At 40.7% G+C, this 26,911-nt stretch overlaps 1 protein-coding gene across 3 annotated transcripts in view; it reads left to right on the forward strand.

Moving 5' to 3' along the window:
* Positions 1-26,911, forward strand: part of FBXW7 (F-box and WD repeat domain containing 7) — a 280,449-nt gene that overhangs the window by 219,672 nt on the left and 33,866 nt on the right. For all 3 annotated transcript variants that reach the window (XM_089670455.1, XM_089670454.1, XM_089670456.1), the window contains 2 exons: positions 20,457-20,539; positions 23,792-23,933. In XM_089670455.1, coding sequence (XP_089526581.1) covers positions 20,457-20,539; positions 23,792-23,933 — 225 coding nt within the window. The remainder of the gene's footprint in view (positions 1-20,456; positions 20,540-23,791; positions 23,934-26,911) is intronic.

Consider the following 26,911-nt stretch of genomic DNA (forward strand, 5'->3'; position numbering starts at 1 on the left):
ATTTTTAATTTTCCTCCCCATTCTTCTCATGGTGGCCATTTTCACTAAGGGCAGATGAATCCCTTTAATTCCTGGAACTCTGCTTCCTGGAACATGTGACAGTGCACAATATCTGCGGAGGAAGGCACTTGTGATGTGGCCTTCCCGGGATGCATCTCTGAAACCAGGGATATGTCATTGGTGCCTCTCTGAACCAGTTGGAAAACAATAATTGTAAGTAAAAGCAGAAAATGTGTAATAATTGTAAGATTTCAAATCCGTATGCAGAGCTGAACGCTGATGTGATTTTAGTAAAAAGAGGGAAAGGTCTACTTTAAGTTTCTTAAAGTGTTACTAAAGCCAGGACCCTACATTCAATATATCTGATCTCCTGCAGTACAAACAGCATGGAAATGCTATTATTTTAGTAAATATAAACTGATACCTTTTCTCATCAGCAGTTTAAGCAGTTTTGTGACTTCTATCAGTGTCCAGCAGAGCACTGGCTAAAGCTAGGAGGAGTTTTCTTTCTGCTCTAAGAGGATGTAGAAACCCTGACTTCTGTAGGGACAGTGCTGATTGGCCCTGTGCTGGTCACATGCACCCTCCCAAGATAAAAAAAAAAAAAACCTCTAGCAATACACACCAAACTGAGTATGTACAGAGTGTCTCTCTCTCTACACACACACACACACACTAACACTAACACTATATTACCAAAAGTATTGGGTCACCTGCCTTTACATGCACATGAACTTTAATGACATCCCAGTCTTAATCTGTAGGGTTCAATATTGAGTTGGCTGACCCTTTGCAGCTATAACGGCTTCAATTCTTCTGAGAACCCTGCCCATAAGGTTTAGAGGTGTGTCTATGGGAATGTTTTACCAGTCTTCCAGAAGCACATTTGTGAGGTCTCCACCGCTGTAGAGTCCAGTAGCGGTGTGCTTTACACCACTGCATCCAACGCTTTGCATTGCACTTGGTGATGTAAGGCTTGGATGCAGCTGCTCGGCCATGGAAACCCATTTCATGAAGCTCTCTACGCACTGTTGTTGTGCTAATCTAAAGGCCATATGAAGTTTGGAGGTCTTTAGCTATTGACTCTGTAGACGGTGACTTCTGTGCACTTTAGCATGCACTGACCCCGCTCTGTCATTTTACGTGGCCGAGCTGCTACTGTTCCCAGTTGCTTCTACTCTGTTATAATATCACCAACAATTGATCGTGGAATATTTAGTAGCAAGGAAATGCAAACGAATGGACTTATTGCACAGGTGGCAACCTATTACAGTACCACGTTTGAATTCACTGAGCTCCTGAGAGCAACCCATTCTTTCACAAATGTTTGTAGAAGCAGTCTGCATGCCTAGGTGCTTGATTTTATACACCTGTGGCCATGGAGGTGATTGGAACACCTGAATCCAATGATTTTGAGGGGTGTCCCAATACTTTTGGCAATATAGTGTATGTCTAATCAGGAGATGAGGGGGACACTGGAAGAAGGGGAGGATCAGAGAAGTCAGCATCAGTGTTTTTACACAATGCAGAGGATTAACCCCTTAGGTTCCACAGTGAGTATAACAAGCATGCTTCACTGCATATATAGACTGATTTTACTGTTGTGGGTTTAGTAACAATTTAAGCTTGCAGCCCTGAGCTTGCTGTTGATTTCTAGCTGGAGAAGGGTTTTCAGAAAATAGTGATCCAGGAGGCTCTAGAGCCACCCGATCACTTTTATAGGGCTTTGAAGGTGTGCCTGACCACAGATGTCTGCTTAAAAAGGACCTGTCACCTACCCAATGCGATCAGAGTGGGCTTGCTAGCCCCCTTCTAATAGCAATAAAGTAAAAAAAGGAAAAATTAATTGTAAACTATATAAAATAACACTACATTTTTAAAGCATCCTTGTCACCCTCATATGCACCTCTAAGTCAAATGCACAGTGTAGGCTGAGTACATATAGGTAAACATAAATTGTACCACACGTGAATTATTGTGGTGAATGATGGAGTGTGAGCAATAATTTTAGGGCCACGGTTAACACTAAACTGATGACCAGATTGTTTAATTTTGTAGGTGTCATTTTAAGGTTGACATGTTTGGAGTCTCTTTACTTGACACAACCTCATCTTTTATATTTTTATCAAAATTTGTTATATTGTGCTTGTATGCACTAAAATGAATTTTAATGCATGGTTTCCTGAAAATATGCTTTTGAGAATCAGCTTCTCTAATATCATGCAACATAAAAAAAATAGCAACTACAACCATTTTATTCTTCAGGGTCTCTGCTTTCAGAAAATATATAATTATTTCGGGCTTTAAGTTACTTCTAGCAAAAAAGAGCAGATTTTAATGTGTATGAAAAATTTTAAAAAATTGCTCTGGCAGACAAGTGGTTAAGAAATCAAAATGTCTTAATTAGTTTCATGAGTTGCTTTGTATTTGAAATTGTGTGTAGATGACAGCAGAGTTGATTAGTATGGCAAAAGGCGATTGTATTGATTACAACAAGAAAGTGGCTCATACTGTTCTACACTTGCCATGTCATGTAGAGAGTGTAATAGCGTGCTGTACTCCAGCTGTGATTCATAGCTCTGAGTGTCAGGATGGAGGGGGATTCCTACACTTAGCTTTGTGTCCCGGTACCATCTGCTGTGACCACGGCTAACCTGAACACAGGATGGGTGGGTACGGAAGAGATTTGTATAACGTCAGTGCATCTGTATAAATGCCTAGGCATGCCTACAATTTTCTCTTTAAAGAGATGGTATAGTGTTTTGTTTTTTTGCCCAGCAAGCACATTTTTAGTTGTTATTGCAATTTTACCTTTAAGTATAACTGAAGGCAAAAATTTTTTTTTTTTTGCAAATCAGATTTGGATAGAATGAAGAATGGTTCGAAACACTGTTAGGCTTCGGCTGTCTATGTCCTCATTAGGGCGATTCACTCTCTCCAATTGTTCTGATCACTGATGTCCCTGAGAATGAAAGTGAAGGTAAAGCCAAAACTTTGAGTTGCCACCAGAACAGGAGTAGTAGGAACATCTTCCATTCCAGTCAGCAGGGACATAATTTCATTGCCACTGGTAAAAAAAAAAAAAAAAAAAAGTACAACTACAGCAAGTATTTTACAAGACCAGTTGCCCGGGGAAGGAGCTGCACAGTGGCTACCAGTTCTTACAAGGAAGGGTTTTTTTATGTTACAATAATTTTTGTTAATCTGATCTATTTTACATACACTTTATATGAACAAAAACTTTGACTATACATTCCTTTTATAACCGTATAGCAAAATGTTGCCTGTAATTTGAACATATTGAGATATTGTTTCTACTTTTTTTTTTAATCAAACACAGCATTACAAGAGGTCAGTGTCATGTCACTAACAGAACATAGAGAATTGTACCTGTATTAAAGGGCTCTTATAATCCTTTTAAGTCATTTTTAGAAATTAATGTATACATTAAGCTTTCTAAAGGGGTGCTTGTTGGGTGTCAGTGAGACTTGGAAAAGAAAATGATTGCTTTATATGGATACATCCAGTGGAGGACTAGTGCAGATAGGTACTCCTCAGCCTTTGTTTTGTAGGAATTCTGGACACACGGAAGGGACTTGTCTGTTTATATGAATTCCTGTGCACACCTCTCATTCATTTTCTCTGTAAAAAGCAATATATTTTCTGTTTATTGAAGCATTAGCTGCATTATTTCAGTGTTTGTGGACACAGACTCCGGATTTGGTTCCAGGTGCATTTGAAATTTACTTTGCTTCCTTGACCGGAGCTCAAGCAATCGTTGTATACTTGCAGTATGGTGACATGTACCTGAAATCAACTTATAAGTCATTTTACTATTACCAGACCACCTTAATATATTGAATACATTGGACTTATTTAAAATATATTGAACTGTGCTAAATTTTATGTTACACTGCCTCATCAGGTTATTGATGAACACAGATAATCAGAGGGAAATAAAATTATTTTGAAGTTTAAATAGGAGAGCTAGCATTATTGGGCCTCATGTGCACTGGATGTTTGGCCATATCTCCTAGACATCTTTCCTCTTGGCAGCAGCTTTTTGCCAGAAAAAACGCTTGATGCTTGTAAATGCATTTAGCACTTGGGCATTAATTCATTTCATTGGCCAGAATAATTTATTCTGGCCATTGAAATTATTTAGCCTTCAAGTGCTAAAAGCGCCTAGCATTAATGTGCGTTTACATGCGTCAGGGTTTTTTTATGCCAAAATGCCGCTGCTCCTAGATGTGCTGACAGTGTTTTTTTTTTTTGTTTTTTTTCTGTTTCTAAATTCCCCTGCCTCTAAACTCCTCTAAAAGCCTATGTTTGCATGGAAGCATAAACTAACGTGAAGGGCATTTAGAGGCAGCAAAAAAAAAACACCAGATGACCCTAACCGTAGCTTTAAATCCTACATTGCAAATCTTCAAGCACACTGGACATTTTCAAAGAGCCCACTAACAACTTTACAGTGCAATAGTACACCTACTTTATGGAGCTCGTTGTTGCATTGCCTAAAGGCAGCTCATTCAATGGAATTGGCTGCTTAATACACCAAATGTCTCAAAATTTTACAAAACCATTTCTGGCGGACCATAACTTCACATACCCATCGGCAACACAATAGTGTGATTGGGTCCTCAGGGTTAAAAGCCTGCTTCTGGATACAGAAAATGCCATTTGTATACTTATTTTCAAGGATAAATCTAGCATAATATAAACATGAATATATAGGTTGTTAGGTTTTGCTTGTGTATGGCTATGTTACTTCTTTGTTATTAATTAGGAAATGTACCCATTATGATTTAGGTTTTGCAGTTTGTAATTGATACACACAATGAGTAAAGTAGTATGCAGAAAGTATATGAAAGTGTGAGATTTTCAGTACTCCCTGCAGATGGAGTACTGTACAGTAGTGAACTAATTATCTGCTGCTGCAATATACATATGAGCTAGCATTAAAGCTCAAAGTATCCTCTCTTTCTTTCACTTTGTACTTTCGGCTTTTTTGAAATGACTTTCATAGGATCAGTTCCCCCATTTCATATTGCTGGGCATGAACATGAGAAAACTTGTACAAGTCTTTCAGAAGTGTCCTTCAAGTAACTTTGTGTACCTTTTTAATGCGCTAAATGTTCCTTCAGCCGAGAATTGTGACTTGTGTTTCAATTAAGTAGAAAGGGAGAGATACTAGGCTTTCTTTTTGGTTAGAGCAGTGCCGGCTGTGACTAAAACAACCCTAACGTATGTAGCATACATTGTGATGGTCAACAAAGCAATAAAGTAGATGTATTCTCACCAATGAACTCCACATGTATTGAGACAAATCAAAGGTTCTGCCTTTGGTGACTTCTTTCTTTTTTCTGACCTTATTTCACTCCTTCTGAAAATTATGGTGGTCTGGTTGATATGCAGAAGCCGCTACTTCACTGCTACTAACCCAAAGGAAGTATATGAATGAGAAATCCTGACCACTCTAGTTTTTCTTGCTGCATGCTTGTTCCAAGGCATTGTCTTAAAAAGTAGTGAATTGTTTTACTATTTAGAGCAAAACTCCGTTTTTTTTTTTTTTTTTTTTTTTTTAAGCACAAATAAAATAAGGTGCAGCACAGTTGCTAAATGGTTAGCACTTCCACCTGGCAGTACTAGGGTCGCTGGTTCGAATCCCAACCCCGGCACCACCTACCTGGAGTTTGCATGTTCTCCCTGTGACTGCGTGGGTTTCCTCTGGGTACTCCGGTTTCCTCCCACACTCCAAAGACATGCTGGTAAGTTAATTGGCTCCTGTCTAAATTGGCCCTAGTATGTATATGTATGAATGCGAGTTAGGGACTAGATTGTACGCTCCTTGAGGGTTAGGGACTGATGTGAATGTACAATATATGTGTATGTAAAGCGCTGTTTAAATTGACAGCGCTATATAAGTACCTGAAATAATAAAATAAAAAGTATGTTAAAGCAGAGCTCCAGTCGAAACGTAAAAAAAATTTAGGTCAGCAACTATTTGTAGCTACTAAATTTTAAAAAAACAGACACTTACCTGTCCCTCGATACAGTGGTGTGCTCACCACAGCCGATTTCACCAGCCATCCTCTCTCTCTGGCGTCTTAAGTGAGGGCACCCGGCTGTGACCGCTTGCTGCTTCGCAGCCAGGTGCCCACTGCGCCTTGTGGATGTTCCTGTAGATGCTTTCTGGGACCTGTTGCGTGTCCCTGTTAAAATCGGGTACCTGCTTTAGAAACAAAAAATCTTGGGGTTCCTCTTTAAGTATAAGGACATTTTAAATATCCCCATATTTACAAATCTATTTTAAAGCTCAGCTCCTGACAAACCACCCTTTCTTAGTATTGTATAGAGTGGATAAGGTTTAAAACTTCTGTCAGGCCTTTATTCCCTGGTGAAGAAATTTCTGCCTACTTCTGTTCTTTCTACACCTCTTACCTCAAAAGAAACCGAGGAGAAATCTCCCCAATAGGACACTAAAAGCAGTCAAAACATGACAAGGGTTTAAACACTTCCCCACTCCACTATAAAATAACAGTTCTAGGTGAGTGCCTGTTGAAGAGACTTTACGTTCTTTATGGACACCCATCAAATAAACAGAAGTAACTGAAAATCTCCCCAATAGGGAGGCACCTAGAAAGAAAATCTTAACATTCTAACACGTCCCTACTTTATCTAAAGAATGCACTTTAGGTAAATGTGTTTTTTCTTTTGCAAAAGTAAAATATATGTAATGTTGCCAAATTTTCAGTTTTGTGCTAACAATTAGTAAGTAGAAACTACACATAATAATAATGTCTAAGATGATGCCTACGTATGTTAATCATAGACAAAATTATACTACAGACAGCCTGTGAAGTCAAACAGGACCTAGTCACCAAAGCAAAAATGGTTTATATTGACATATACTCTATCATTTCCTGAGCTTAATTAAAGACTGAGAGCCAGACAGCTGGGAAGAAAGCACTGAGTACATTAAATGGAAGAGGAAGAAATTCACAATGATAATTAAATGTTTTACTTCTCCTTAAACTCTTACATATAGAAGGAAAAAAGAATGTCATTATCTACTCTGCTTTCACACAAATATTATCAGCACACACATAAATACACTCTCCCTGTGTATGTATATATATATAATTATTATATTTTCCTAGATTGTAAGCTCCAAGAAGCAGGGCCCTCCTGGCCCTCTTGTGTTGAACTGTATCATTGCTGTATTGTCTCCTTTTATATTGTAAAGCGCTGAGCAAATTGTTGGCGTTATACAAATCCTGTATAATAATAGTAATACACACACTATATTGCCAAAAGTATTGAGATGTCTGCCTTTACATTCACATGAACTTTAATGGCATCCCAGTCTTAGCCCATAGGGTTCAATATTGAGTTTGCCCACCCTTTGCAGCTACAACAGCTTCAACTCTTCTGGGAACGCCATCCACAAGGTTTAGAAGTGTGTCTATGGGAATGTTTGACCATTCTTCTAGAAGCCTATTTGTGTTGTCAGCACTGATGTTGGACAAGAAGATCTGGCTTGCAGTCTTATCTCTAATTCTTGCCAAAGGTGTTCTATCACATTGAGATCAGGACTCTGTGCAGGCCAGTCAAGGTCCTCTATGCCACACTCACTCATTCATGTCTTTATGGACCCTCCTTTGTGCACTGGTGGGCAGTCATGTTGGAACAAGAAGGGGCCATCCCCAAACATTTCCAGTGAAGGGAACTCTTAAGGTGTCAGCATACCAAGACATTTTGAACAATTTCATGCTCCCAACTTTGTGGGAACAAAGGGGCCAAGCCCAACCCCTAAAAAACAACCCTACATTATAATCCCCCCTCCACAAAACTTTACACTTGGCACAGTGCAGTCAGACAAGTACTGTTTTATCATAGTTAAGACTGTAATAGAGTAGGTAGAGCAGAATGGTAGGTAGAGCAAGGACTGTTCTCCTGGCAACAGCCAAAGCCAGACATGTCCATCAGATAGAAGCGTGTTTGGTCACTCCTCCAGAGAATTGGTCTTTGCAGTGGTGGTGAGTCCAGTAGCGGCATGCTTTACACCACTGCATCAAGTTTTTTGCATAGCACTTAGTGAAGTAAGGCTTTGATGCAGCTGCTCAGCCATGGAAACTCATTTCATGAAGCTCTCTGTTTTTTGTGCTAATCTGAAGGCCACACGAAGTTAAAGGTCTTTAGCTATTAACTCTGCAGACAGTTGGCAACCACTGTGTGCTTCAGCATACACTGGCCCTGCTCTGTCATTTTTTGTGACCTACTACTTTGTGGCTGAGTTGCTTCTGTTCCCAGTTGCTTCCACTTTGTTATAATACCACTAACAGTTGACCGTGGAATATTTAGTAACAACGAAATTTCACAGATGGACTTATTGCACGGGTGTTAACCTATCACAGTACCACGCTTGGAGTCACTGAGCTTCCTGAGAGCGACCCATTCTTTCACAAATGTTTGTAGAAACAGTCTACATGCCTATGTACTTGATTTTGTACACCTGTGGCCAAGAAGGTGATTGGAACACCTGAATCCATTGATTTGGAGGGCTGGCCCAATACTTTGGCAATGTAGTGTGTGTATGTGTGTGTCTACACCTATACTGTAGAATAGATATTTATTTTGTATTGATGTGTTTATAAGGCCTGGATGTATCTTGGTCCCCGTAGCAACTGTAAAAGGCCCTCTGGCAATTGGGGATTTCTTGCCCATAAGGTCACACTTCTCACATTTATGTTTCAGTTTGACACACTAGTACTTGACAGGTACTTGTGCAAGAGTATGCTTTGTGGTTATACCCATCCTCTGTATGGTATAGCAGTATTAAACACTGTACCACCAATGATGCCCACTAGAGCTGAAGTTTGGGTGCTGTATATTTGGTTGCTGTAGTTTACATGCAGGAAAGAAGCGTTACTCTATGTATAGCTGCGGTCTAAGGTTAGCCATGTACGTTAGGATTTTTCTCTTTCAGCCTGTTGGGATAAATCAATAGATTTCCTTATCCACGCTAAACAGCATGGATGGAGGAGTGGTGAAAGGTTACAACACATTGTTGCTGCCTGCTAACTTTTGAGAAGGTTTGGCCTGAAAAAAAAAAAAAAAAGCTCTAAACAAAGATCTGACTTTTAGTATTAAATTGTGTAGGTTTTTGGGTTTCTTAAGTTACTTCAAATAGCCTAATATTCTGTGTCATTGACTAAACATTTTATAGCAGATTTGTTTTGCAGTAGATTTTTCTGTCCATAAGATGTAAATACTGTTTTATCATAGTTAAGACTGTAATAGAGTAGGTAGAGCAGAATGCCCATCTGGGATTTTTTTTTAAGTTTTATTTTAGGAAACAGTGAGTCATTATTGGAGAGCAGAAAGCTGGTAGACCTTTTGGTGGAGATTCATGGTGCATATTTTTATGAATATATAATTCTTAAAATAACATTTTTCACTCTGTTAGGGAGATATATAAGAATTGAACCTTTCCCCCCCTTACTATTTAGGTTAAATAAAAATCTGCTGCATAGCAAGTAGTCACATTCTGCAATGTAAAGTGCCATGTTTAAAGAAAAACCTGCAATCAGACAATTATGGGGTCTTTCGTTGCTGTCCCCCTCCTAAAAAAAAAAAAAAAAAAAAAAAGGAAACTCTGTCAAGTCCACTCCGTGCCTTCCTCCATCCCTTTCCTACTCCTAAACCCATTCTCTTTCAGTCTTACCTTACTTGTCGTTCCACTTTTTAATTTTAGTAATTAATTAGTGTAATGTATTATTACTAAGTTGCCCAGCGGCAGCCTTTCTCAACCAGGGTTCAGTGGAAACCTAGGCTAGTTCCTTTAGAAGTTTCTAGGGGTTCCTTGATCTGTGGCAGATTGATCTCTCATTTGTCAGTGCATTTGAACTGTGACCAGCCCTTCTCAGGCCCCCCCCCCCCTATTCAGCTTGTTCACCCTCTCTCCCTCTAATGTTTCACAGCCTGAAAATACTAGATATGCAAGGATGCATAATCCATGGTCCCTTGTTTAGTGGCCTACCCACTGTTTTTTTGTTTTTTTTCCATGTCCACCACCTTCTCTACCTCCTAGTTCATTCTGTTTTTGTTGGACTTACAGGAGCCCCCCAATTCTCCCAGAAGGAGCACTATACAAACCTACAGATTAAACATTGGATCTCCTTCCTTCCATGGAATTCCGCTGTACTAAATCAAACTTTGAACTTATTTGCCTTTATGCGCAGGGGTCCCCTAAAATAATTTCAACTCTGTGCTTTGCTCTAAATGGCTGTTCGAAGCAGTCAACCCACACATTAGAAACTGGAAACATGACTTGACACAACCTATATGAGTGGAGCAGAATTTGGTCTAACTAAATGCTCCTTTAACATAGCTATTGTGGAAGCTGCCTGTAAGGTTTTCCTCAGGCAATATTGGGTACTGACTTGGGTTTCCTACTATTTGTTTCTGTAACTACTCCACTCTCATCCCTTATTCCCCTCCCTTCCCCTTTTGTCACCATGACTCTTACTATTTACATCTAAGGTAACACGCAGGCCAGGGAATGTGGGTCACCATTCAGGCATACCAAAGATTTTTGCATTTTGTTTTTTTACCCACACTCATAGTCCTCAATACTGCACTTTTTCTTAAGCTAGATTCACACTGTTCTGTTTTCTTTGTGCCATGTTTGCACTTGCACAGCAATCCATTCATGTGAATGAGCTGCTGTACCTGCAGGAGAATGGTCCCTACACCTTTTCAAAATTGCAGCTGCACAGAAACCTCATGGTTTTAAAGCACCATATGGTTCCATGCACTCAAAAATGTGTTGCGTGTTACGATTCGTGGGAGTGCCATTAGGAATGAATGGCACATTTGCAGAAGAGCAGCATGTTATGGCTGCGGGTGCTTGCAGGTGCAGGCATGTGTGCGATTTACATGCTGTTCTGCACCCAAAACCACCTGCAACAGTGAACCTAGCTTTATAATGCTCTCTGTATGTTCTTGACGTTCGATTCAGCCAGTGCATGTGTGATTCTTTTGATCTGTATTTCTGCACAAATTCAGTAAAACATTAAAGCAGGAAACAAATAGATTGCTTAACAGACAAATCCTACACTTCTTAATTTTAATTTTTTTTTCTGGGAGCCATCTTTTTTTGTACATTTTTCAGCACATATAGGACAGGGACATCTTATATCCTTTCTTAGGAGACAAAGAAATACAGTCATTGGACAGCAGAAGTTTTAGGCAAATGAAACAGATGTACATCATGTGTGAAGTCTCTGTGCTGTAAAATGAGACTAATCCTAGCAGGTTGTGGTCTTCATAGCATTTGCAAAAGTAGAGTAGTAGAAGTATGATATCCCTTTTTTTTTCTTGAAGAATTATTCATGGGCTCTGTAAGTGGCATGACACTGCATTGCATATATTCTATGTAAATAGCATCTTATATGATAAAGAAATAAACATTGCATTTTTATGCTGATTCATGGTAACAGTTTGTTGGGATTAATGCAGTACTATGATGGAAAAGTCTTTTGTTGATACTCCAGGGATCAGTGAAGCCATTTAACAAATTATACTAAACCTATTGAAATGTCTAACTTTTGCCACACACAAATAAATCATTAGATCTTGCCACATGTGCTGACTTTGTGAAACTCACTGGACTGGCAACACCTGTTTAGGGTTAGACAGCACTGCCTATTTCTCTACAGTAGACAAGGACCTCACTGCTTGCAACCTACACACCACAAGGTTAATGATAATAGGTTACCTAGGCTTCAAAGAGTGCGGTGTGACCTCCACATGCTTGGCATTCCTTTTCGGATGTGTGAGTGTTCTGAGCCATCTCTCATGAGGCTGAGAGCATCCCAAGGGCAAGAATTAGCAGTACGTGCTAGGTGGCCTATTCTTTTTAGTAAAAGAAGAGCATGGGCCTTTAGAGCAATGAAATAACAGACGGTAATGTCAGTATGTTATCATCCCATGCATACACTTGGTGCTGTATGTAAGTAGACTCAAGTTTGGCAGCACTACAGAGAATAGTATGTTGGTATCTAAATTCTTTTGTTGCATCCACAATGAAATGTATTCAGGAGGCCCTCAATACTATAGTTATTTGATACCAATAAGGAGGCTGTGTTTACTAGCCCAAGGCAGGGGCAGCCTCCAGTTACTGCCATATATATAGAACAGATTTCCCTGTCCGATACTACATTGTGCTTATGACTTAAATGTGTAGTTTGTGGTTTTTTTTTTTTTCAGTGTTAAAGATAAAAAGCATTCCCATAACACATTTACTGGATTTTTATTCCACATTATTGTATGCACTTTGCATTGCTCAGAGGAGAATCCTCTTAAGTGACAGCATGTGTAATTTGATCTAGTCTTTCATTTAGTGAAAATAGACAGTATTAATTATACTATTCCACACAAACTGCTAAAGGTGCTAGATTAAAGTGGTTGTTAAGGCTGAGGGTTTAAAAAAAACTTCTGTGTGCTGCTCCCCCCACAGACCCTCAATACTCAACTGAGCCCCTCTCGGTCCAGTGATGCGCACGGGAGCCTTGACTGTCCCGGTCTCTCTTCTCATTGTCTAAGACAGCAGCAGGAGCCATTGGCTACCACTGACCCCCACTGCTGGTCAATCACAGCCAGTTAACCAATGAGGAGTGAGCGGGGCTGAGACACTGCGTTATACATAGTTACATATAGTCTGGCTGAAAAAAGACAAAGGTCCATCCAGTTCAACCATTTAAAAAAAGAAAAGTTATAATCCTATACCCACAGTTGATCCAGAGGACGGCAACCCCCCCCCCCCCGCAAAGCATGATCCAATTTGCTCCTGGAGCTCAGGAATGATCACGCACCTGGGTCCCCATATCAAGCACCTTGCTATTGGGGGCACTAGTCAAGGGGGAGGAGCCAGGAGCATCGGCAGAGGATTGGGACTGCTCTGTGCAAAACCACTGCACAGAGCAGGCAAGTATGACATGTTGTTTAAATAAAAAACTATAATATCACTTAAAGATTCTCAGAGGAAGCATACAGATCTTTATCTACAGTCATTTGGTATAGAAGGAAGAGGTAAGCCTGGTTCACACTATGTATTGCATAAAGATGAATGATGTGTTATTTTGTGACCTCTCAGTAAAGTTGGAAAAAACAAAGCATGCCATGCATTGGCACCACTACAAGGGCGTACCAGATTGGTTACCAATTGAATGGACTGTCTAGGTAGTTCTTTCTATTACATAGTTTTGGTAACCATAAAGGCAGTTGATAAAATCAGGTTGTATAATCTCTGTACATGTATGATGACCTTTAGGCCCCTTTCACACAGACATCATCTATTCAGCCACGTGTTTTTTATTTTTTTAATTAAAAACAGATTAAGTTTACATCAGTTTGCACTTCAATTCAGTCTAAATCAGTATGCATCCATTCAGTTTCAACGGATCTAGACATTGGCTGTTCTGTTTTAAAAAAATGACCCAAACAGACATGGATGTTTGCAGGTGTAAACGGATAATTGTCTGTTTATATCCACCCACCCATAGACATACATTGTGGTTCAGTCTAGATTAGATTAGAAAAAATGACAGGTGGATCTAAACTGAACACCCATGTGAAAGGGGCCTTAGTCAAGTTTTGCATTTAGAAAACCTGAAACCATTAGATATAATTTGTACCTGAAAATATGAGACGTAGTTGGTATTTCATCTTGTCAATTACTATCAGATCAGAAATCAGTCACTTGTCTGTGATCAATCTGCCCCCTCTTCAGACACTCCCCAGTTATCCAATCCTGAAGAAGAATCACACTTCTGAAATGGATTACCCAGACAGTTGCCATTATCCAAAGGTAATTGCTAATAATCTTCAGAGACAATGGTTACCTCTGATTTTGCAACATTGAAGAGGAAACAGGAATTAAGCATTTTACCACACATAAATCACCCAAACTGGGATGACAGCTACAGGTCCCTACAGAACATCAGTAATTTGAGGATGGGTAGATCCGGCATTCTAAGTCAGACGTTGACCTGTTTTGGTCCATTATTAGTTGGGTATATTGCAAGAGAGCTCTTAAAGTGTAACAATTTTTTTCCCCCATTTTGGATAGAGTAAGAGAAGGTTATAACCCATGTCTGTTTTTTTATTTTTTTTGCCACCTGTCTCACTAGGTAGATTTTCCTTCACTTCCTGTCTCAAAGCCAATACAGGAAGTGAGAGAAAATCTCTCCTAAGTGAGGGAATCTGGGGTGTCATCAAGATCAGCAGAAATAGTAGTGTCCTCTATTCTTTTGTACCCTCTGTTACTGTTTCAATGTCAGCCAAAAATGTAGGATTTTACTTTCACTTTAGATGGCGATAAATAGGACAAATATTGAGGGTGAATTTCCATAACAGAGGACACAGAAAGCAGAAAAACTGGCAGGGGTTCTAATCTCTCTACACTCTATCCAAAACTGAAAAAAAAAAGTTTTGCCTTTAGTTATATTTTAACAAAATCTTACATAATACATTCCTTTTAATTAATATTTATATAGCTCCTTTCTCCCTGGGGACTCAAAGCATTTTATCTGTATTGTGTTGGACAGTGAAGCAATCATCTTGGCCTCGCTCAGTAGAATATAGTAAGAGCCAATTATCCTGCCAGCATGTCAGTAGAGTGTGAGAGGAAAGTGGAGTATGTGGTGGAAACTCACACAAGCACAGTGAGAACATGCAAACTCCAAGCAGATAATGGCCTGTCTGGGGCTCAAACGAAGGACCCCAATGCAAGGCACAAATGTTGAGGACCAAGTCACTGTAACCTAAGTTTATAAAACCTTAGGAGCCAGTCATGTTTTGTTTTTATTCTATTATGAAAAATGTAAACAAGATTTCCAATTAGTCATTAAAGTAGTTCTTGAGCCTTGGTGTCTTTTACCTTAGTGCCCCCAATAACAACACTTACCTGAGCCTGACTGTAGTCAGGCACTATCCTGGCTTCTGGTCTTCTCTCCCCTCTCCTCCTCCTCTTCTCAGAAGGATTTGGACAGCCGAGGGAGCCATTGACTCCTGCTGCTGTCAAACACCGTGAGGGGCGGGGCCAAGTCGCTCTCTGTGCGTGCGTGTATAGCCACACACAGTGCGGCTCAAGGGCAAGCCTGCAGGTGTGCCCCTATAGCGATCAACTTGCTATAGAGGCACACTGAAAAGAGGAGCAGTTTGGAGTACTGGCGGGGGAACCGAGAGGAGGCAGTTCAGGGCCACACTGTGCAAAACCATTGTGCAGAGCAGGTAAATATGACATGTTTATTATTTTAATTTTATAGAATGTTAGCATTTACAATCACTTTAATCCCAATTCTTGCTTTTTTTTCAATCTGTTTTCATGAGTCGGCCCCTACGTCTCATTTGATATAGGATTTATTAGGTTTCTTCTTTTGTGCTGCTTTATTGTGGGATGTCTACATCCTGCTGCTAGGGAGAGCTTGTGAATATGAAAATATTTTTGTGGAATACATTTAGTTATATAATAGAAATTGTTGGACATGATGTTATTTCTACAATATTGCAATAATATAGCTGGATCAGGAGGTTTGTATGAGTTGATTCACACGCTACTATACAAATGAGCGTAAGTGCTTATGAAGCTACAATTTTTGTATAGCTGCTGGCCTTGACAGTGCAATGGAAGACATTGTAAAGGTAGTATGTAGTGTTTACTCATTACTCCATTGGAATCTGCGACCATGAAGAGTAGGTAGTAGAAAGCAGCTTTCGCCACAGTCACATCCTTATCCTTTAAATGTAGTTCTTTTCCTTGAATGGTTCCTGAAGGCTGCCACTGCTGACTAGAAATTGCTACTTGCCTGGTTGGGTCTGGCTACGTTTGAGTGACTTACCTGGAATAAGCATGTAGCAAGGTGGGGCAGAATGAAGTTTGAATTCCTGATCTACAGGCCTGTTCCAGGTTATCTTCTAAACTACTAAAACCAGTAATGGATCATCCTAGCAGCCAGGCATCTAACATTTATTTCCCAAAGGAATGTTCAGTATTGACAGTCTACAGCTGTCCCAAAATAAAGGTTTCCTTGAAGGGTGAAGTTACATTTTTTCAGTGCGTTAGCTGATCCCATCAAAAATAATGGCTGCCAAAGTACTAAAAAGCCCTCAAAATTGGCACTGTCACAAACGATGGGCAGACACAGCGGACATGGTACAGGAGATGGGCAGACATGACACCAGAGATGGTCAGAGACTGCGGACGTGACACCAGAGATGGTCAGAGACTGCGGACGTGACACCAGAGATGGTCAGAGACTGCGGACGTGACACCAGAGATGGTCAGAGACTGCGGACGTGACACCAGAGATGGTCAGAGACTGTGGTCATGCTTCAGGAGACAGTCATTCACAAAGACTTGCACAAACAGATTTTGCTAAATTGTCCTGCATGTGTTCTAAAAGTGGCTCAGTGTGCACCAAATCCACGTACCTGTCTACAAGTTGTACTGTACTTAAATTTAGACTGCATATGAGACATTTTCACAAAATCTCTCTGTACACCAGAAGAAAGTTGGTCTTACACTGATCGTTTGACTTCCAGTGAATGTCTGACTTGAGGTGCAACAGATGTCTATGCAAATCGCACCTGAAGTAATTCATGCACTACTTTACAAATCGGTTTTGCTCCGACCAAGTTGGAATTACACCGATATGGCCGTTTTCATTGCGGTGTGACCGGAGTGTTGAGTCCACATTTGTAAGATATGAGCTGTCGGTATTTTATTTTGAATTTGGCACAGGTGTTGTCATGATGTAGAAGAGGAGCAAATCAGAACCACCTGAATTTGGCACACAAGTCGCTGTCAGAACCTAAACTCGCTGATGTTTTATTGAATTGGGTGCAATCTGTTAACAAGAATAATGCTAGAAACGTGGTGCAGCAGCTTCGCTGAATAGACTGGAGACAGTAGAAATCACTGCTATCATAGGGCAATGGGGAAACAGAGTAGTGTCTGTAGGGGCTCCGAGGGCCACACGTCAAGCCGAATCATGTGAAACGTTCTGAGATGTAGACTTCCATTGCTCAAAATGTTCATTGCTTGGCTGTCATGATGATCCTATGGTTTATACAGGATCATCTTAACGGCCAAGCAAGTAACATTTTCAGCAGTGGAAGTCTACATGTTAGTAGCTTTGATGTATGATCGTTCTTGGGATGGAAGTTGTCATTCTGATTAGATGTGTATATCCCTGGTAGCGAAGTGCTTGGTTGTTTAAGTAGGAGGATATGACATGATGAGAGCCGTAGAATGGAGGCGTTGTATAGAGGTGATCGGAGAAGGTTTACCCCCCATCCATCCCTACATACACAGAGCTCTGATGACTCGGCTCAAGTGTTGGGACTGTCTGGGCGTTGCGGATGCAGCGATCGGACGTGTAGTGATGTGTGATCGGTGCTCAGCTTGTGCTGTCAGTGTAGGAGGGTGAGAATGTCGGGTAGCCCCGATGCAGCGATCGGACGTGTAGTGATCTGAGCTCGGGTTGTGCTGTCAGTATAGGAGGGAAATGATGTGGGGTAGCTGCGATCGGCGCTCGGGTTGTGCTGTCAGTGTAGGAGGGGGATGATGTCGGGTAGCCCCGATGCAGCGATCGGACGTGTAGTGATCTGAGCTCGGGTTGTGCTGTCAGTGTAGGAGGGGGATGATGTCGGGTAGCCCCGGGCGGATGGCAGGCTATGTGTGTCGTCAGCCCTCTACTGTCCCTCCCTCCTCTCAGGCTCCCCGAATCTCCATATAATTGATGTGTGGGCTGTGTAGCTGGAGCTCAGACTGCACCATTGCGGCTCCTTGGAGGAGGGGGAGCTGGAATCCGATCCCCGCCGTGTAGTGCTGGAAGAAATCAGTGTACGGGAGGTAGTGCCGGGCTCCTCCGTGTACTGCCTCCCCCCCCCCTCCTCTCTGGTCCCCATGCTGCTCCGCCCTCCCCCGTGCTCAGTCTCTGGAGTTGCTCTCAGCGGGGCTCCTGACTCCAGTGTGATCGCTGCTGTGTGGAGTTGGAGCTGCCAGCCGCCTGCTCTCCTCTTCTTGTAACGTGTCCGAGCATGTCCACATCCGACTGGGTGCCAGACCTACCTGGACACGGGATCTCCTTCTCTTCCTCCTCTTCCTCCTCCTCTGCACAAGGCATCAGACGCAGCCACTGATCAGGGACTACGCCGACACTCAGCCACCTCCGGAATCATGGGGTTCTACGGCACTTTAAAAATGATCTTTTATAAAGTAAGTGCTGCCTGGATGTGACCAGCTGCCTGTGATTAGGAGAAAGCCTGCATTGGATGTGATGAAGGAAGGAAGGGGGAGAGGTAATGGGGATGCAGAATAAGGTGATGAGATGGTGTTTGATTAGACAGACCCAGCATCCTCCCCTCCTGGTTCTGCAGATGGCATTCCCAATGCAGATCAGAACACATCCATTGGCATGAGATTTCCCCCAACCCAAGCTGGCTCCTCTCTTGTGTGCTGTCGTCTGGTCACCTTCATCTGCATCCCACTTGTCCGATCGCTGCCCGGGGTGTGGAGGTACCCTGCTTCTGCGTGCCAAGGACTCGTGTTGGCCAGGATCTGAATAGATGATCACAATTTGGGGAAGCGTGCCTTAATAAAAATGCCCTCTGCAGCTTTGCAGTATTGTAAACTTCCAGGATGGGAGCGTTTCTCCAGCTATTTGCCCACAAGTCTGGTAAGATTTCCTGGCAAGGTTAAAATAACGCATTGCCTGCATTTGTCAAGCCACTCTTTATTGTGCTGGTTCTGATGACTAGGAAGGGGTGATGGAGAACAGCAAGTTGTTGAGAAGTAAATGTTATGTTGGGTAGAGAAGGGTGAGATCTGCTCTTTGTGTGTACATAATGACCCTAGGATGTTGAAGGGTCTGTTTTTCTCTGCATGGGCAGTGCCTTTGTTTGGCACCAAACTGGCATATGGCTTTTCCAGGAGCAAGACGGATAGATGGCTGGAGAAGTTTCAGTCCACAGGTTTTAGTTACCCCTTTCCGACAAGGTTAACCGCCAGGAGAGCATGGTGCTGAATGTTAATTCTGCTCAGTTTTTCAGTGTCTGCCAATGTGGTGGATTCTACTTGGTAACTTTACAGGATGATTCCATTTGTATTCAGAGGTATAAATACAAGTAAAGCTTTGATTACTGCTCACTGATTTAATTTTTAATGCTCTTCAGTAAAATATACTGCAGTACAATAACTACGGTCTGTGCTGTGCGTCATCAGTTTATGTATTTTTTAACATCACCATGTAGGTTAGTGAGTCCTGTGTTATGAAAATATACAGCACCTGCTTGTTACAATGTTTTGCCATTGAAACATTATTTTGCAACTCTAAATTCTCTGGGAGTTGCCTACATAACATCTGAAGCAGATGTGCGTTCGTGTCTTAAAAAGAAAAATGCTAAATCATGTAGGAGACCTGCTCCATCATCTTGGTCCCTGGGGTTGTCCTGAGCACATCCCTGATTTAATGACTTGTAACAGTAATTACTTTTGCAGACCTTTGTGGTAGGAACCCATCTGATCCCAGTGGTGGTACTTGTTCAAGAAGTCACCAGCTAATTTCTGACACTTGTTGATGTAAAATGAGTGATGAGGCTGCATCATTGTAAAACAAGACTTTCATCTCTGGAAGAAGGACCTCATGGTGGCAAAGCGCAGTTAAACATGAGTCCTCACAGCAGTCGCTCTTCCCACAGTATGGCAGGTCACATCCATGTAAATGGAGGGCACGCTATTTTTTTAGATTCAAAAATTACTTGATATGCAAATTTTTAGATTGCTTTAAAAATTTAACTCTTTGATAGCTCTGTAGACCCCCAAACTACTGCCATGCATCTGAAAACTTTTATGTTTAGAGTGGAAATTAGCCTGGAATTTTAAGTACATAAACCCTATTTGCTTGTACAATTTAAAAACATGCAACAGGTATTCTGAATCTGGCTATTACAGCTGTAGTACAATAGTGGGACTGTCTGAACTAGCCAGTATACTGCATATAGGAAGAAATGTGATATTTGGTAAGCCCCTATGAATTATACTTTGTAGTTTTGTTGTATCTTTATTGTGGTACATGATTGTTGTATGCAATGCTGTACAAAAATAAAAAGTGCTGCATTTAATGCTTAACATATTAGAGTGGAATTTTCCAATCTATTTCCTTTTTTGGTTTAAAATGTAGAGGTTTTATGAATGTTTATTAACTTAAGATGGTGTTTTGATACATTCTACACTACTTATATAATATGTGGAAAAGTAGTTTTCCTTGTGATATTAAGATGCAATTTATATTTAAATACTCTCACAGCTTGTCCCCAGTACATATGCCTTTCTTTCATGGTTGTTGGGCACACCGTTTTATGCCTTTTTATCTTTTCATTTTCAGATGAAGAGAAAGTTGGACCATGGATCCGAGGTCCGCTCTTTCTCTTTGGGGAAGAAACCCTGCAAAGGCTCAGAATACACAAGGTAATTCAATTCAATAATAGCGGCTTTGGTCATGACTGGAGTGTACATCCTGTCTCACCAGCTGCTCAGCTTCTTCCCTAATTTGAACACAGCTTTGCTTTCATTACTATCCAGAGGGTAGATTCTATTTGTGAATAATAGCAGATTAATTGGTGGCTCTGTTAAAAAAAAAAAAAAAAAAAAAAATCCCAAGATTACATGATGTAGGCAAAGTTGTTTAAGAGAAAATCAAAGCTGTCCACCATTCTTTCTAGAAGTTATTGCATTTAATATGAAAGTATTAAGCTATTGGAAATTATGATATGCAGGTATTATTTCTGTCATTGCTGTTATGACGCCAGGTCCGCTGTACTGAGCAAGAAGTGCAGTTAGAATGACACTACTTTTCCTCAGTGTTTTCCATTTCAACCAGAAAATGCAACTCTTTGTAAAACCTTTTCCGATGATCTACGAGACGTTTAGCTAGTGATTACATTAATTGGAAATTGCCTGCAGTGGGTGGATTTCTTTGAGAAGATCATGCTGCATGCAGAGATTTGACCAGTGACAATCAAGCTAGTGCAAAATAAGGGTTTATATAGCTACATTACTGCAGGTGCCTTCATCTCACAAACACTTCATATTTGGCAGGTTCTTGTTCACCTGTCTGTCCTAAAGATTTGCTAGCCAAGCCATTGATGCAGTGCCTCAGCAATAAATTCCATGCGACGTCAAAAATCAAGGTGCTTATTTGCATTCAAGAGTCCAAAGCTGCACCCAACACAGCGGAAAGAAGACTGAGCTATTTTTTTATGCTTTTTTCCCCCTCTGCCCGTTTCCCACTGTCACTGCCACTTCTCACAGTTGTCCTCTACAGTCACACTTAATCACTTCACTCTGAAATTTGCATGGCCTTACAGTTCCCTGCAGTGGCAAGACCTAATAGTCAGATTATTTCACTTAACCCACAAGATGCCAGTTTAACAGTGCTGATAGCCCCTATGGATTCAGTGTTAGTCAGCTCAGTCCTTTAAAAATATATATTGGGGGGAATTTACTAAAACTGAAGCACCTGTGCATAGGAACCAATCAGCATCTAGCCTTAGCCTGTTCAGATCAGCTTTGAAAATGAAAGCTAGAAGCTAATTGGTTGCCATGCACAAATGCTCCAGATTCTGTCTGCTCCCATCTTCGTAAATTCCCCTCATTGTGTTATTATTATTTTTTTAAATTGGCAAATTTGCAGTACATACAGCTTTCAGTATTTGCTTTTTGTTTTTTTTTTATAATCCAATACTACGTCATCTACAGTTTAAAGCCTTGTTTATGTCTTGCAAGACTGTTGCCAGCTGATATCCAAGGGAGCAAACAAGTTTAGTATAATTCATTAAAGCCTTGAAACCAGAAGTCTTACAGAAATCTTTTTTAACCCTGGATTGTGCCTATGGCTAGCCATATACTATACAATTTTCTGCCCAATTTCCTTTAGATTTACCTTCAACTATGTAGTGCAAGAGCCTGCGTAATTGGATACAATTGAAAGTGTTGTTAGGTTTGACCTCATATTATATAGCTTTTGGTAGATCTAAACCAAAAATCTCAAGAAAATTGTATAATGTATGGCCATCCTATCTCCTAAAATGTATCCAAATACAAACATATTATTGCAATGGGATCTCAGTGTATAAAGGTGTCAGATGGGGATTGCCTACCCTCAAAGGATTCCATTGGTGCTAATCACCTGCAAAACGAAAAGGTGACCATTGCAAATGCATGAAAATATGGAGAGAGATTGGTGATGACATGTCTTCATATGATCAAACACGACACCCTCTCCTTCATGCTAAATCCAGTTTGTGCAAACACACTTTGTATGTTTACATATAAATCTAATGTTGCGCATCCGCTGTGTGTGAAATCGATGATGAAATAGATTGCAGAAATAAACTTGGAAGCAAGATGCCAGTCATCAGTTGAATTGGCTTTGCTTTTAACCCTTTCCTGTGCTGCAGTGTATCTGACAATATGCTGAATAGCATAGGGCAAAGTGTTGAATTAGTGAGGGGTAGAGTACATGCCCGTTGGGAATGTTCGCTATAAATGTACATGCTTGGGAAATTGATTACATGCTTGAGAAGCGTGACATCCTCGCCCAGTGCCCTGAGTTTGAGTGACAATTTAAACTGCCTCTATCAAGGCAGCTTTTCTCGGTCTGCAAGTAAATAAAAAGTGTGTGTGTAAATTAGACAAGGTTAATGCAGATTTCCAAATGATTCTGTAAGGAGGACATTTGTCAGGAAAGTATGTTTTGTAGACATTTAAAAAATTTAGGAATCCTGCTCCCTGTGATCAAAATTGTTTAATAATGCTTACATTAAATGGGGCATGACCATGGTGGACGTACATTACCTGTTTGTACTTTCCTTGTCTTGCTCTATTTTATTCCCACAATCCAAAAACTTAGTGATAGGTTAATCATCCTACAACTAAATAGGCCATAGCAAACTTTTGGAAAATGGGACAAAACCACATAGGCTGGGCACAGGCTAACTGTTTAATGGCTTCCATCCAAATTGACCATAGCTTGTACCCATCTCAGGGGCGGACTGACCATTTGGAAACTCGGGCATTGCCCGGGGTCAGTAGGGGGCCCCATGAGATGCCCCTGGTACCTTTTTCATAGGCTTTTTTGAGTTTGGGCAAGGACACAGGGGCCCCATGATCCCCTATTGCCCGGGGGCCCCATGAGTTGTCAGTCCGCCCCTGACCCATCTTTATGTGGATTCTCTGCACTTTCCAAAAATATGCTTGAAAGTTAATCAATTTTACCCAAACTGACCAGTTTGTGCCTTTACATGGGGTAGGAATGTTGAGCTGTAAGTTTCTCTGGGGATGGTGTGAATGGATTAAATATTCTCAGTAAATTTACAGAAAGTATTTTGAATGACATGCTTAAAAAAAAACAAAAAAAAAACCTACTAGCATACTTCTTCCCAATTTTGACCCTTGCCAATCAAATCTCTAGTATTTGTCGCAGAAACTCAAAGCTTTCATGGCAATGAATCAAAGAAAAACTTATGTGAAAACTGTCCGAAAAGCTGTGACCACCGCAGCCAGCATAAAGGTGCATATATCCACATTCCAGTTCTTTCCGCATGAGCAAATGAGTGGAGGGGTTTTCTATTTGTTCAAAGTGGAAATTGTGGCGTGTGCAGTATTGTGTAGCTATATGTTTTCAGATTTAATAATTTTTATTTTGCTTTATGTATGCAGTACTACAGGTCTTGTGCCATGTTCGGCAACGCCTACGACATTTGGTGACCTACGGGCAGCAAATGGACAAGGTCAGCAGAGACGTAGAATTACATCAGTGCAACCTCCGACTGGCCTACAAGAATGGCTGAAAATGTTTCAGGTACCTTAACAAACTTGTCAAATTTGTTACAATATTGTATTGTAATGTAAATCACCTTTTGCTAGGTTTATTATAATATTCAATTATTTAGATCAGCCTTCCATATGAAAGTTGAAAATTCCAGTGCACCAGGCTCCTGCAGATGTGTATGAAATCACCTACAGGACTTAATCAGCTATCTGCACAGCTCTACTATGGTAGCCCTGACTACTGTAGATTAATCAGAAACTAAACCACCTTTAAAAAAAAAAAAAAAAAATTAGAAAGATGGTCCCCAGGAACTTTTAGCCATAATGTGCTAGTACGTACCACATAGTAGCATATTATAGCAGACTGGCCTGACAAGCAGTCTCCTCCTGCACTGTCAGCACTCCAGTCGGTCAAGGGCGCTTCCATTTTCATTCATTTATTCTTCTGAGTTTCAAAACTGCAGCCACTGGTTTGGTCAAGCATCTATGACATCGCTCCTACACATGCGCACAGGAGTCACATCATCACAGTGCAGGCCCGTGCTGTAAATGTATGCTGAGCTTGCATGACTGAGTGTACACAAACTTTCAATGACAGGGCAGGTTTATAACCCAGGAGACTAATTGGGGGGGGTCTCTTCTCTCATAAAATTCCTACTTTTAAGCGTTTAGATTTTTAGGTTTAAATCCACACCAAGTTTATTCCTGTGATCAAATAAAATAACTAGTGACATTATATAACCTATATGTACAGTATATGTAAACTATATCACTAAAATCTCATTTAGGCTTCAATATAATGTTATTTCAAAAGTCATGTTAATATTTTACATTTCAGCTTTCATTAAAATAATACCTAACAATACCACGAAGGTCTTTGCACAGGCACGTTCTTGTTATAGTTGTTATAGGGTGACAACGCTCTGTCCCTGGTTCCCCATTGGTGTTCTGGCAATGTCACTTGTTTACATGAGCTTCTGATGGATACTACAAGTGGTCGTTTAACACATTATGCACACATGACCCACTATTGTTACTACCATGAAACCGTCCTGAGAAATGCAATGCAGCCATTGCTGCAGCAAGTGGAAGTAGACAAAAAAATTGGCCATAAAGCGGCTGCAGGAGATCCGCAACAAAGCATAAAAGTGAAAAACGTATTCATTTACAAAATGCAATTGTAGATTTTGCAACTACTTTCACAATCTGGTGTTGTGCTGACACGAAAGCCCTAACTTATTATCCGGTGCTGTGACATGGCTGGTGCAAAAAGTGGCTCTGCCACTTCACATGTATGGCAGAATTTGTATCAACATCTATTCATTGTTGTGCCTAAATATCAGGGTGTATATGTATGTGTATATATATATATATATATATATATATATATATATATATATATATATATATATATATATATAAATAAAAAATAGGGCAAAGGAAATTAGAGCAAGCAATCGCTAACACATGGCTACCAGTCAGGGTTTAGATCTGATTGTCTGTGAGCAGCCCTAAGAATTTGTTGGTCAAGGACAACAACTCCAATTTTGTTGACTTTTCTTTGCCTCCATCTTCCATAAGTAATCCCCATTGTGTGTGGTATTAAGTGATCATGTTACTACTTCTTACCTGAAGCTTCGCTCTCTGCCGTATGAGCCCTTTGAGGTTTAGGTTATCTCTACAGTGTTACATGATAAAAATGAAGATTTCTTGTCTAGAGTATGTTCAGCAGCATGAGAGGGTACACTTAAGAGGGAAGTTTACTGCAGTGACATACATCATACAAAATTGTTTTTCAGTGCTGACAAGATGAATATGGTGTGCTGAGACATGTTAGTATAGATAGGTTTTTTTCCTATAATGAATACAACGTTAGTGCCTAAGGCTCTTTTCACACAGGGCGGACTCTGTTTTGAGTAGAGTGGGAGGATTACAGGTCTGTCTTTGCTCAGTATCTGCAGAGTGGACATGGACTGAGCCCGCTCTGCCCTATGGGTGCCTGGGAGTAAATAGACTCTGCTGTCTGTTTTACACCTGACTGCCCTCCGATTCAATGTACCTTGATGGAGGGGGTGCGTCCCCTTCCGCTTTTTTTTTTTGTGCATGGGATTGGAGGTAGGCAGGTGTGAACGGACACAAGTCTGTTTACACCCGCCAGTCAATAGAGGTGCATGGACCATCTGATAAAGTCCACCTGAAAAACTGATTGGACCCACTGTGTGAAAGGGGCCTAAGTGTTTATAAAAACACATAGTAAAGAAACCAAAGACTGTTGTCTAGATGAATCAACTAGGTCCTAATTTTATATATTAAATTACAATTCCATGTTTAATGTCACTTTAAATATGTCATTGCTGGCCCAAACTAATGATTTCTATTCTATAGAATGATGTGGTCACAGGGTGTGCTATAATAGACTGTAGTATCAATATCAATGCTGTGTTCCGATAGCAATACAGGGAACTTCCCATCTGCTGTTGGATATAAAGAGAGTTGAGCTTAGGGCTTCTCTGACGTTCAGGAGAAGCCTTGTATTTTTATCAGTGAATACAAGGCTACCCCTGATTGGACGAGGTGGAGAGGCAGGCAGATGATATCATGATCCTCAATTTGGAAAATTGTAAAAAGCTTTTGTGTTCTTCTATCACAGCTCACCCAACGTCCTCATAATCCTGTAATGGAAACAGTTTGTTTGGGCCAGCTTGGCCCAAGCAAACTATTTAACCAGTTCCTGCGGGTTGTGTATGCATATATGTGGCCGTTGGGCATGTGGGCTTTAACGCCAAGTGGCCACATATATGCGTTCATTGGAAAGGGCTTTTCTGTGCTGAGAGCTCGCTCAGCATAGTAACTAAGATGTCTTGGGCAGCTCACGATGCATACTTGTGATCAGGAGCTTCCAATCATGTGACTGTTGTGACAACCAATCACAGCAGTCACAAGATCTGAAAGCCCACCTACGCCTCCTGCCACCTAAAGGGCTGGGATCAGCAGCATCCATTTTTATAT

The sequence above is a fragment of the Staurois parvus genome, unplaced genomic scaffold (genome assembly GCF_062004578.1).
Source record: "Staurois parvus isolate SC_StPar_1 unplaced genomic scaffold, SC_StPar_1.0 ptg000090l, whole genome shotgun sequence".
Taxonomy (NCBI): Eukaryota; Metazoa; Chordata; class Amphibia; order Anura; family Ranidae; genus Staurois; species Staurois parvus.